General features: G+C 40.5%; 1 protein-coding gene across 1 annotated transcript in view; it reads left to right on the top strand.

Annotated features, from left to right (window-relative positions):
• Window positions 1-13,911, top strand: part of RAB31 (RAB31, member RAS oncogene family) — a 62,214-nt gene that overhangs the window by 24,418 nt on the left and 23,885 nt on the right. Inside the window, exons 2-3 of the mRNA XM_054642560.2 lie at window positions 2,901-2,980; window positions 5,066-5,147. Of these exons, the coding sequence (XP_054498535.1) occupies window positions 2,901-2,980; window positions 5,066-5,147 (162 nt within the window). The remainder of the gene's footprint in view (window positions 1-2,900; window positions 2,981-5,065; window positions 5,148-13,911) is intronic.

Raw genomic sequence — 13,911 nt, 5'->3', positions numbered from 1 at the left:
ACAAGGGAGATCATCCCCATCAGATGTTAGAAAAATAGGTTTGTCTAGAAAAAGACCATATAGTAAAGTACAAAGCAGGAAAGGTTTATACAGCCTTAGCAAGGAGGTTCAATATCAATGCACTGCTGAGGAAAAAACATTTTTTCTACTCCTTTGAAGCAACAGGTCTGCTTTCCTTGTCTTCTATGAGAGACTTCAGAAATAGTTCCCTGTTGTTGGTAAAAGTTAAGGTCTCTTTAGCTGTTCTCAAGTTGTTGTATAATGTTCATATGCCATGATTTGCTTTGCTTTCAGGCAGGTGAATGTCTTGATTGATGGGTGTCAGTACAGTTTTCATAACATGGACTGAACACTGTTGAAGTCGTTTTAAATCCCATGATGGATTATCACTGCCTTAAGTAGGAAGCTTTTTCTATTTTACTTCCTTCCTCTCTGTGCTCTAATTATACTCTGGTAGGTGGTGGTTTGCATCCTCCAGGCAACAAAAGGGAAGCTGGGAGTGCTTGTTTCAACTGAACCCCCCCTGGTGCAATGAAGTGCCTGGCTCCTGGAAAGCACCAGCCACTGGCTGCAGCAGTGCTTGTCCTAGAAACAGGCTCACTCATGGCCCAAGTCCATTGGTTTCACTCCAGTTACTCCAGGGGGATCTTTAGCCCTCTTGGTAGTGCAAGCAATCCCAGGAGCAAAGTGTAAGAAAGCCTTTAAGCTTCTGGAGGGCTGTTGGTGTGCCTGGCGTGTGCTTAAGTTTGACTGTGCTCGTTGTGAGATGTGAAACTTTGAAAGGTCCTTTTAGTGTTATCATGAAACATTAGTAAGAGCCACGAACTGAAAGATGAAGAGGTTCCAGGAAAATGAGCTAAGCTTTAATCCATGCTTGTGGATGTCACGTCCCTGCCAGAGACCCTGGCTCCTCTTGTGATTGCATTGCCATTCTGAGTGACTTTGTCAGGGGAGCTGGAGGAAGCAGATGAATCTGAAGCATCGTCGGGTCACCAGAGTCAATGTCTAGTTTCGAACCCTGTGGCAGAAACGCTGTCCCCACAAGAGAGAAATGTAATTCCTTGCCACCAGTGGGTGGTAATTCTAGTTTCTCTACACCATTTGAAACCATGAAAAATAATTAGATCCTCAATTTCGGGGCAGAGGGATTTTTAAATTTTATTTTTTAGCGTGTTCTGGCATCCTGGTGTAGTAATTATACAGCGATGTCAGCTGGAATTGATAATGAAGGCAAAATTTGGGAATAGTAACAGGATGTGTTTCTGCTATTGATCAAAGGCTACAGGGCTGTTTTTAAACACTGCTCCTCTCTTTGATCTTTTTTTCCTATTGATTGAACAGAGTAGATAAACAACTGTCTGTGTAACATGAGCATTTATTATGGCTTTTAAGCTGACTAAGGACAGCTTTGAATTAAATATGAGAGTTTAAATGATGGTTTTCTAATAAGTGCTGTCCATAAAGACTGGTGTGACAATACATTTTCATGTAAGCATGGTGGAAGGAAATGTAAATAGAGGCATTCTTTCTCTTTCTTACTCAAAAAGAAGATAACATAATGCAAAACTGATTATAAGAGGCAGAAGTGCTATTTTTAATATGTAGCTATGTGTGGGCAAAAGCTGCTTTTCTATTTTTTTAATAGAAAAGTTATGTGAGTTTTGCTGTTAACAAACTCTATTGTCTTATCTCGGCATTTTTCAAGAGTGTTTTGTAAATTAGTCATCTTAAAATGTGGATACAAATGGAGCTACCAGGTACAATCTGGTAGTTCTGCAATCACTTCAATGAAATTAATAGAAAACTTTCCATTGACTGTTTAATGAGTTAGATTGGACCCTGGGCTGTCATTGTTAATGTCTTGGAAAGGTCAGTATTGATTTCCTGGCATCCTTTTTGTCTCTAAGGAGGCTCTTTGCAATTCTGTGGAAGACACAATGATAATGTTACTCCTCTTCCTTGATAATTCCCTGTATAATTTAAGTTCTACCTACCATCCAAGCTTTGGGCAAAAACAGACAGACTGAAAAATGTTGCATTTTACGGAAGTTGTTTATATCTTAGGTGCCCAAATAATATTTCTGCATAATTTCAAATTTTCTCCTGCCGCTTCAGGTTGTTTTGAATTTTGTTTCAGTATTGTACTGCTGTTATTTTTCCCTACTGATTTGATATGTTGAAAGAAAATAAAAAGAGTCTTCCTGCAAATGGAATCAGCCTGCCATGTTGCAGTGTAGAAAGTAAGCTGTGTTGCCTTTAAAGCAATGCACTGCAGACCTCTAGCATGGCATGCACAGGGAGAGCTGCACATCCCCGGGGATCCAGATCTTTGCATTCCTACCTTTTCAAAACCACCCAAAGCCTCTGCAAAGTTTCCACTGAGTGGGCTAGTTTGTCTTGCCATGAAAAGGTTATTTTCACTAACTCAGTGCTGTCAGTGTGCTGAAATGTTGGTGTTATTAGTCTGTTTTGGAAGCTTGCTTGGGCTGGCTGTGCCACAGGCCTGAATGAAATTGTTTCTCTGGCTGTGCCATGTAATGCGCCGCGTGTTGGAAATCACAGGGTTTGCTTGTACAAGTAAATGGCTCTGCTGGCTGGACAGCAGTACTTGCAACAGGAATATAAAATCCACCCAATAAAATAGAGGGCTTGGAGAGAAGGGAGTCCTGGGAAGAGGGCCAGGGAGATTTACTTACAATGGTGATGTTTGAAAAGGATGAGCCATGTCCTTACTTTTCTTCTGAAATGTGTGAAATGTGTGTAATGTGCCCTGCTTGCCACAGGACAAGAACAAAGAGTCAAATATTAATTCTTGAAAATGAATCAAGTGAAGTATTGACATCTGGGGTCTCGTGGATGTGACTTCATTGACTCACTGTCATGCTTTCTTTGATTTTCAGGATACTGGGGTTGGGAAATCGAGCATCGTTTGTCGGTTTGTCCAGGACCACTTTGATCATAATATTAGTCCTACTATTGGGTAAGTACCAGACAAAATACCACTTTGGTTTTCACTGGTCAGTGAGGTTTCAAATCTGACCCTTGAGTGATTTTAGTCTTAGGTCCCACAGCCAAAACAGTCTAAAGTGGGAAGCTCTTGACAAGAAAAAACCAAAATCCTACAACCCAAGAGGCTGTTACCTGCACAATGATCAGGTCATCCCATAGCTGAGTAATGGCAGGAAGACCATGGGAAGCCCTTAAAGTACCTTTGTTGAGTGTCCTGGTAGGCTGGGCTGGAACATGGACAGTGTCTGTTTCCCCATATGGATGTGCTTTTGTTGAAGTTTAGGATGTGTCACATTTTCCTTTCTTAAAATAGGAACAATGCAATTCAAACTAAGTATAATTAATTTATATAACTTTAAAAACTACTAAGCTTTCATGTATCAGACCATCAGAATCCTAATAGTCCTGTAGTAGATTTTAATTCCGATTTTTTTTTTCTTTTAATACCTTAGGGACAGATTTTCCAAGTCCAATGCGACCTGGAAAATTTTTGAAGTTAGGAATCTCTTATGGGAAAGGAAGCTGTTATGGAATTTACAGAAAGGAGTAATCTGGGGGGAAAGGGCTGATCTGACATGTGTGTCAGAGGTGTTTTACGTTGTCTGTGAAGGATTGGTATCGATTGCTGGGTGTTGTTCAGAGGGTTGGACAGTACCTTCTGAAGCTCTGCCTTTCTGTGCATGGAGGAGTCTCAGCTGGAAGCTGCACGTAGAAGTTCCAGGACAATTTTGGATTCCTGAATGAGATGAATAGAGAAAAATGGACAGAGAGAAAGAAAGCATGTCATGAATAAAATTACTGGCTGAAGGATACTTGTTTGTAGTGAAAGAATTGATGGCAACTTGAGTGTTTTTTTTTTTACTTCTGAACTCTTAGCAGCCTTTTTCCCAAGTAGTTGTTGTTGCTAAGTAAATGCCTTCTTCTCAATTTGGAAAACAATTTTTCTCTGTTACCATAATTATGAAAACTAAAGGGATTTTTTTTTCCCATTGGGAGATTAAAATGTGAGCGCTAGCTTCACACAGGTGATATTATTTGTCTGCACAGATAAGGGTTTTTCTCTTCCAAATTATTCAACTGTTTTAAATATATAATCCTTGCAATCAACAGTAGCCACTGTGGATCTATAAAGTTCCCATTTTTGAAGCTGTGAAGTGTTGCTTATTGGTTTGAGAGGGAGAGTGACAACTGAGTGAATACACCCTGAAAACAACCAAGAAATGTGCCCATTTTTTTCCATAGTTAGTATTTTCATAAACAATGCAGCATTGTTAAATTCAAACAATTTGCAGATGGCTTTAGAGGAGAACTCTGGTATATCATTCTCAGAAAATGACATTTGATGTCATTTGGTGCTTTTGTAACAGCCATGCATTCTATCAAATGCATCTTTATGAGCCAGGAAAAATGTTACCACAACAAAAATGGTTCAGCAGTACCCAGATAGGATGGGGAAAATAGAAATCTGCCAGAGTTTGGCAGTCTTTCCTACCAGCTTTCAAATGAACTGCTGTAACACAAAAAAGCCTATAAATTTCTAACCTTCTTTCCTAAAAGAAAAAACTTTGAAAATACAGACCTATCTCATTTCCTATGGAAAATAAAAAAAACTATGAAGACTTCTTCATCCCAGTTGAAAGGGAGAACAACTTTCTTGTATTTGTTTAGCGTGTGCCCTCCAGCAGGTGACTTTTCTGTTCCCTGGTGATCCAGTCTCTTATCTTAAAGTGAAAAGTGGCACATGATGTTGTCTGTAGCCTTTCTCTCAGGTCTGTACCACCAAGAAGATGGAGTTAACAAGCAGCAGAAGCATTTGTGCTCCTGGACCCATGAACAAATGCCCTCTGAACTTCAGAAGCTTTTCCCTTCCTTTAAAAAAATACATCTATAAGTAGCATATGTCCTATCTGAGAAAAGGGAGACTTCTGCAGGTATTTTATCAAGGTTTTGGAGTTTTCCCCAAATGCAGTCTAATCCAGAAGAACTCCCTAAGGTCTACTGGTTACATATTCAGAGTGTCAATTATATTACAAATTTCTGTTTTCCTTATTTCCAGAGCATCCTTCATGACTAAAACTGTGCCATGTGGGAATGAGCTTCATAAATTTCTGATCTGGGACACAGCTGGTCAGGAACGGGTGAGTATTAGTTTGCAGAATGCTTTCCTGCTCTCTCTTAATGTGTTGATGTATTTTTTCTAAACCTTTCATTTCCAGAAGACTTTGTAAGTATCAACCTCCTGCATCTTTGCAAGGCTCTGCAATGCAGGTGGTCAGCAGGCACCAAGGACGTAGGTTCCCTTTCCTTGGATGATGAAAATGCAGACAGACTTACCTAAAAAAACCATACCACTTACCTAAAAAAAACCCCAAACCATGGTATGAATTGTCAGCCACCTTCCCCAAGGCAGCTTGAGCAGTGCCCCAGCAACATCCAGTTCCCCTCTGGTTTCATCAGGTTCTTGTGTGGCAGCTCTCATTGGCATTGGGAAGGCTTTGACTTGCAGCCCATGGGCTGGGGTGGTCTGAACTTAGGTGGTGACTCTGATCTTGTCTTGGATTGGGACAGTGAATATGGGCATGGCTTGTGTCTGGTGTTATTATTTGTATTATAAGAAATTGCCACCAGCAACCTGAACCACTTTGGGGTTTTGTTGCCACCAGCAACCTGAACCACTTCGGGTTTTTTTTTTCTTGATTTTTTTTAAGCATATGAAGAGAATTGCTCAGGTCAAGCAGCTTTTCCTTTGACTTAAAAAAAAAAACAAACAAAACCAACCAAACAAAAACAAGCCATAATGGATTTTTAGGCATTAGTTCACCTGGACTGTATGTAAGTCTGGTTGATAATTTTTTTCCTTTTAATAGCCTCAGTGACAGTAGTATGCAATACTAGACTCTAGACTGTAGAGCTGCAGGTTTCTCTTAGTACACGTCCACTTTTGTTTTGAGAAATGGAAAAACCTATGCACACTTCCAGAACATCAGACTTGTGAAATGTCACAGTGTCTCTTCATGGGAAATTGCAGCTATGCTCACATTACGTTGGGATAAAGTGAGATGTTTATACAGCCTGGATGTCAGTCCTGATACATCCTACTGTATTCTCCATACCTGGTATGTGAATTGTGGGCAAAGAAGATTTTTTTACTCTTAATTGCAGGAAATGCTTGTGCTTTTATTTGTAATGCACAGTGTGAGATAAAGTGACTGATGAAATCTGTTGGCTCATAACAATTCAGTAAGTTATTTGTCATGGGAAAATAGACCTTGAAAAACATATTTGAAGCCTAATTCCTTCCCTTGAATCTTGTTTGTTCCATTTCTGCATGGTCTGGAGCTGATAACTGACTAATTATTGCAAGAGCTAGCAAAAGTTCAGTTTTCTTTCCCATGGTTTCAGTTTCCTTGCTTATTCTCTCTCTTTTCCTTCCACTGCCCTGCTCTCGTTGTTTTTTTGTTTTTGTTTTTGTTTTTTTTAGCACTTTACACACAAAACTCAGTTGGATTAATACTTTTATCAAGATTTATCTATTTTCCTACATAGTCTAAGGACTCTCAAAGCCCTCTAAAATTTGGTGAATGGTAATATTCATATTTACATATTTACTGAAAAAAATGATGCCTCATTTGAGGCAGGAAATCTGTGACTGAGCTCTAACTCTTGGACACACAATTCATCCTTCCCAACTAGTCCCTTATGTTTCCTCTCAATTTTTTTTTAGCTCATCGTTTTTCAAACATCTGCTTTTCTTTTTTTTTTTTTTTTTTTGTTTGTGTGTGTGTCTGTGTGTGAGAAACTGTGGTGAGCAGTGAGCACCACAACCTTTGTTAGATTGCTTAGAATTTATTACAGATATGGCATGTTAAAGGTTTTCATTACTTAGTAATCACGAATTAGTCCAGGGACCATCTATTTGTTGTGTGTTTGCACAGTGTATTCCCAGTCCTTCACTAGGACTAGGAAGGTGTTGAGTGGTGTAGTAAACAAAGTTCATTGGCCTTGAGTGCAAGCTGTGGAGGCAGACAAGTTTCCCAAGGCAAGGTCCATACTGGTCCAGGTCATTCCCTGTCCTAGAATATTCCTGTTTTACATTGCAGCTAAAGACATGATGCTTCTCAATATCTTTCTTACTATAATCAGAAAATTTTGGTTGCTTTGTTTTGTGTTGCTTCTTCTGATTCAAGAACAAATGTCTCCCCCCTGTTAATTTTTTTCTGATTATCCTCTGACCAGCAATGATGACCCAACATTTCCAGCCTATCCCTATTGCTGTTTTCACCATGTACTAATAAATGTCTTCTGAATGTTGTTTCTGCTTTGAGAATTGTCCTTCCCTTGTTCTTTGCAATTTTTGTTGAGGCTTTGTGTCCCACTGCTGAAGCCTGTCAGTTTTGTCAGTCTGTGCTGCTGAGAGCAGTATTTAGGACTCCCATTGCCTTCATTTGACTTCACTCTCCTAAATGCAAGGCCAGGCATAGGCTTGTGCTTATTCTGGAGCTGGGGTGCCCTGTGCTTCCCCAGCTGTGCCAGCTGTGTCTCTGTGCTGATGTGGAGCCCTCACAGCAGAAGAGCCCTGGCTGAGATTTAACTGAGGCCTCACTTATGCCATGAAAGTCAAGCTCAAAGCTTAACCATGGTCAACAACAGGAGTGGCACTTCCATGGTCCTCATGCAGGAGTTTGTCCTTTTTAAGGAGTTTTCATTTCCCTGTTCATGATTTTCTCTGAGAAACTGCTGGCTTGGAGTCAATGCTGCAGAGTGACAATAATGCAGCAGAAAATGGAGATTAAAAGCTTTTCTGTCATATCCCTGGTGGGGGTGAATGCTGAGTGTGCTTCTTAGGAGGACACCCTGGAGAGGGGTATGTGGCTTGTGGTGAAAAATTCTCACAGTACATGATTACAAAAGGAGAGAGAGCTTCTTAATCCTTTTATCTTGGGTTTTTTTTTTTCTTTCCCTTTTTATTGACTAGGAAGAAACAAACTGGTAGAACACTTCACAAAATCCCCCTATCTTCTGTGCCTAAGTACTGCTCTCTGTGGACCTGGTTGCTTTGTGTTGGTGCTCTATCCAACAAACTCGCTTTATTTTTTTCTTCACAGTCACTTTCCCTCCACGCCAGTATTTCCCAAATGTCACTTTCCCCCTCCTAGCTCACGTTTTCTCCATTAGCTTTGAATTGTTGCAGACTTTGGGACTTACATGCCCAATAATTGTTGTTATTAGCAAAGATTCCCTCCCCTAAGAAGAGTCTCCTCGCAAGTTAGTTAATGATGGTTTTATTAGCAAATATTTTGGTTCATGGTGCCTTAAGTAGCTTTTAATTACAATGTTTTGTTTGAATACCTTGGGTGACTGCCAGCTTTCCATTTTGCCAGCTGAGGAATATTGTAGCAAACAGGGAGTCTGAGGGCTGTGTTTCTAGGGCAGGAAAATTTATCTCTGTCCTTTTAAAATTTACTGTGTTGAACTCTGGGACTTTCAATTTTGTTTCATAGAAGAGGCCTCAATTCCTTGAGCCCAGTTTAAAGCTCGATAGGAATTATCCTGAGTTGTGAGCTTTTTCTTCTTTTGTTTTTTAACCTTCTCCATTTTCAGGAAAAGACTGACTGATGACATGTCCACAGCTCTTTATAGCTGCCTCTTTTCTGAGTGGCAGTAGTTGTCCTGGTGGTTCAGAGACAGTGGCACAACACCATCTATCAATGACTTGAATTATTTCTGCAAGCAAAACACAGCCTGAATTTTGCTCTGTGGTGTCATAAATGTGGCTTTGATGATGTCCCACAGCTCAGTCAGAGTTGGGGTGTTTCATTGTGTGTGGTGTGAGGACCTCTTGCATGCTGCAAATATTGACAGGTGATTTGGCAGTGTGTGAGAACACAAGTGGCATTAGAGCTAGCAAGCCAATATGTTATTTGTACTATTTTCAGAGTGAGCATAAAGCACAGTAAATAATTTAAGGGATGCATTTAAATGTGTTTTTCCTTAAGCTTCAGCAAACTTGCAGCACTTGTAGCTTGATGGTGAGTCATGGTTTTGGTGTAGTGTCTTTTGCATCCTTTATTTAATGACTATAAACTTCAGAAAGGCTAAGCACAGGTCACTTCTGTGATGTTGCAAAGGTTTGTTTTCTGCCTATTTAAAATACCTTTAAAAGGTTAGCCTAAAATGTTGAGATTTTTCCTTCTTCAGTTGAAGAATTCTTAGACATTGGAAAAAAATGCTCACTTTTATATATTTATAGATATAATTTATAGATATATATTTAATCTTCATTTAACTAGCAAAAAATACCTGTAGATCAGAGACAGATCTTTCCTGATTTACTCAGCTTGCAAATCCTGATAACTGGAATTTCAGCTTTCAGTCATGTAAAGAAAACTACTCAAGGTTTTAATATGCTAAATGGTATCTGAAAGTGGCTTTCATGCATAACATTTTTCCCATTTGCTCTTTGCCAGCTGAGAATGTCAGGAATTTTGTATCCCTCCCTGTTCGAGGAGCTTGTGTGTCAGGATAATCTGTTTAATGCTTTTGGCTTTTGCCTTTGCTTCTCTCTGCACCACCACAATTTTCTGTTTGTTGGCAGCCACTGCCTCCAAGGTGGCAGGAGTGGGGAGTGTAACTGCCCAGGCTTGGGCAAGTGTCCTTCAGGTGGCTTTTGGGACAGGACTGAAGGGGTTTTGTGGGAGTGGCCTGGCAGGAAGGGCCAAGGACAGGAGAAACAGGACACCCAAAATCACCTGCAGAGGTGTGGGGATGACCTGCTGGGCAAAGGGACCTGATGTATGTTTGAGGTAAGAGTGCAGAAAGTGTGAGTGGGTGTAATAGGAAGGGGAAGGAAGTTGCAGGACTGTGGCACTGCCTGCACGTGTCAGCAAGCAGCTGAGCCAGAGGCTGTGTCTGTCCTTGCCATTAGTGGCACCCAGATAAAGAGTCAGAGTAAGGATCTCTGACTTTGAGAGGAACCAAGTGGTTTTGTCTTTGGCCACTCAGATGCAAAATATATTGTCAGAGAGCAGCTTCATAGGAAAGGGAGTGAAATTTAGTCAAATGATCACAGCTGTCAGGAAGCAGATCTTGTGCTGCTGTGCACCTGCAGGTGCTTGAGAAGGCTCTGAATTCAGAGTGTGCAACACTTGCTGAGCACTGGTGTGATTCTGCTCAGTCTGTGCACCCTTATCCTCTCCAGCTGTGCTTATGGGCAGAATTATCATCCTTTTGCAGTAAGAGCAGGTAATGTTCTTTACAGTCTAGAATAGTAAAAGCAACCAAGTGCAGGAGTTAGGTGGTGGTTGTAGTTGTTGGTTTTGCTTTTGTTTTTTTGCCTCTTGACTGTGGAGTTGGGAAGAGGCAGCCCTGCTGTGGCTGTATGCCAGTCTTGGGATATAGCACCACAGGATGGTGCAGAGAGCTGTTGACATGAATTAATGTTCCCTGGTGTGCCTGGCAGATTGAATGAATACCAACTGTCTTCAGCAGCATTTGTCAGCCTGTATATAAACAAGCAGGAGTGGTAGTTTTTATTTCTGTGTTCATTTGGCCTCTGTTTTGCTTTCTAAATCAGCATTATATTACACAGGGTTAAGAGACCTCCACTAACACAGCTCAGGTGTGGTTTAGGCTGTTTTCCCTTGATTTTGGTTTTCTGTTCCAAGTAGGATGTGATAGTTTTCCTTCTTCCCCATTCCTTACTTTTAGTAAAGAGGAAACATGGAGGAAACCTGTGACCAAATACACCCCTCCGTGATGTCGTATTTTTCCCAAAGCAAAATACAACACTGCTTTTAAATAGGTGGTAAATTCCTTAATGGCTGCTTGGTTCCATCTTTCTGTCCTTTGCAAGGGCAAAGCTTCTGTTGACTTCATTGAGATGGCCAGATGAGGGGTTGCAGAATCCCAAAATACTCCTGGAATCAATGAGAGAAACTCTGGTTATGAGCAGCTTGCATTTGCACCATGTAAGACTGAATTTGCTCCCTGTACTATGGGGCTCTAAAGGGTTGAGCAGCTTCTAGTTGGACCCTTGGGTTCTGCTTTCAGAGGAAATTTCATAATGCACATGTGGCCTCACTTCTTTGCTTAGTGTCAGAGATGATGAACCACAAGGGCAGAGTGGATGTGTTGGTAAGGAGCACAAGGAAGAAGGTGCTCTGAGCCCAGTCAGAATTGCTCCAGGATTCAGGTGACTGTAGGTATGGAGCACACTGTTTATCTCCCAGGAGGAGAGTCCTGGAAGTCTGCATGAAGTAATTGATTCTGGGTTTTGGCATGTTTTTGGAAAAATAAGTTTCTTATTTATATTTTGAGAAGTCCTTTCAGCCTTGCTGTTGGATTGGGAAATGTACCCCTGCAACTTGAGCATGGCACTGTGTGGATTAGCAACCTCAGCCTCACCAGTTGTTATCAGCCTTTCCAAAAGCAAAATGGGACTAATGAGTGATGCAGTTGGTCAAATAGGCAAACTTTTATTGGTGGACACAAAATGAGAGGCATGAAACTTCTTAATTCCCTCAGTAGGTGACCTGCTAAGGGTAATTTACTCATTATGCAGAGATGGGAGGTTTTCCCAGTGCTTAGAAGGTGGAAAGCAGTTGAGATGAAGTTTGGTAGTGTAAGTACCAAGATTCTGTATTTTTTTTGCTCCTAACAAAAATATATGCTGTAAAGTTGTAGGTGAGTTTTTAAATTTTGGGGTCTTTTGGGAAACAGGAGAAAAGCCACCTCTTTTGTATGTATTCACCAGTTGAAGGATGATCATGTGAGTATGATGCAGCCATGAGAAAAGTGTTAGGGGATGTGCAGTTAAGGCTGTTCGTTCAATGTCTATAATGCTGCATAGAAACCTGGTCACCAGCAGTCAGGAAAGATGAGCTGAAGCTGGACCAGGCACAAGGAAAGGTGATTAGACCCTGATTTCTCCCTTTTACCTCAGAGTGTAAGAGCCTGGTATAGCAGACTGGCAAAGTTAAATCTGCAAGTTTGTCACTCACTTATTAATATTTCAGCTAAAGGCAATCAGTGATCCCTTAATTTTACTAAAAGTCAAGGTGCAAGCAAATTACAAGTAATTTAGTAATTAGGAATTCAAAATGTTATTAATTGTCAAAGTAATATGATCCCTGTAGCAGTATAATGAAAAAAAGAAAACTAATTATTTTAGGCAGAACATTGATCAGCTTTTGAAATGGGTTCGGAGTGTGATTATTTGTGATGGTGGGAGCTGATGGAAATCTCTTTCTGGTCTGTGGTTTCCTGTTATGCCAAGGGGATGTGAGCTGCTGCAGCCTGCAGGAAGGGGTGACATCTGCCAGAGTGCTGCTCTTGGCTGCAGGTTATGGAGGGGCTGGCTCCCTGGAAAGCTGGGGCTGTAACCTGAGTGTTTGTGTGGAGTGGCTGCCTGAGCATTTTTAGGTGGCCCTTCTCAAGCAGTATTGTTCTTATGCCAAATCTCAAACTGTTTCTGTTTATCCTAATTTTCTTGGGAATTACTGGTTACAGGAATACTGAACTATAAAATCAAGGTTATAGACGTTGTCATTTATGATACAGAAGGTAGTCCCGTGAGATATAATTTTGTGAGCTGTTTTTTTGTGTGTCACTTGTTTTGGGCATCTGTCCCACATTTGGTCCTTGGCAGGTGAAAAATGTGCAGATTAGTATTTTGTATCCCTTTAATTAATTTGGTGTGACTCTCTTTTTCCAATTAATTAGGCCAGAAAAATGTTCAAGAGGACTTTGCTTTTGGGCACTGATTTAAAAGAGAAATCAAACATCATTATTTGCACTATATTGGAAAATTCATGTTCATGAAGCACATTTGTTGAGAGTCTATCATTAGATCATGAAATTCATGCAGTTACAATTTTTCAGCCCCTTTTGATTCATTCAGTGTTCCAAAGAGGCTTTTTCTGTTTTCTTGTAGAGAACAGTGATTTCTTGTGACTGGGACATAGTGTATTGTTATGCTTGTTTATTAGCCTGTATAAGAGAATGACAAAGGGCATTTTTTTGTTGTTGTTGTTTGCTTGTTTGTTTTAAATTTTTTTTTTTTTTTTGCTTTCTGGCCCTAATACTGCAAATATTCTTCAGTGAAACAGCTATTAAGGGAAGTGTTCTTGTCAGCTGGTCAGAAGAAAAGGGAGAGAAATTCCCAAGATGTTGTACAGGTTCTCAGTGTGCTTTCAGGGCCAGTCTTGAAGGAATTTGGAGTATGTGAGTTTAACTGCATGGCTCCTGTGAAATGTGATTACTGTTATCTGAGAGCTCTTTGTAAATTCATGACTACTGTGTAATCTAGATTAAAATGTAATCTAGATAAAGACCAAATCAGCATGTGTGTAGGGTTTGAATGTTTTCTTCCTGGAGTTTACAGACTGGGAGGAGTGTGCCTACACCATGAAAGGTCAGACTCCCCTCCACAGTTAGGGTTCCTGACTTCCAGATTGCTTCAACATAACACTTATGTTGAGGAGATGGTCTTGGCTTGATGATGGTAGGAGATAACTTCTAGTTGCAGGCATTCAGTGAGCCAACCAGGCAAGATGCCCTCCTAGACTCCTTTGTGATTGGGAAGGACTTGGGGAATGTGGTAGTTGGTGGCATGCCTTGGCCACAGTGATCATGAAACAAGTAATGAATTCCATGTTTTCTTTAGACCTCCTGTGCTGTTAACATACTTGAAAAAGCCCTTCTTGTTATCTGAAGTGATGCCTCAAGCTTGTCAGTGTTTAAGAAGCATTTGGACAATGCCCTTAACAAGATGATTTAATTTTTAGCCAGCCCTGAATTGATCAGGCACTTGGTTTACATGATTGTTGTAAGTCCATTCCAACTGAAATGCTCTGTTCTGTTCTAACATACTGAAAATTTCTGTCGTGATTTAGAAGCTTAAAA

The sequence above is a fragment of the Agelaius phoeniceus genome, chromosome 1 (genome assembly GCF_051311805.1).
Source record: "Agelaius phoeniceus isolate bAgePho1 chromosome 1, bAgePho1.hap1, whole genome shotgun sequence".
Taxonomy (NCBI): Eukaryota; Metazoa; Chordata; class Aves; order Passeriformes; family Icteridae; genus Agelaius; species Agelaius phoeniceus.
Note: the sequence above shows the minus strand (reverse complement) of the source record. Positions and strands in the feature narration are given on the sequence as shown.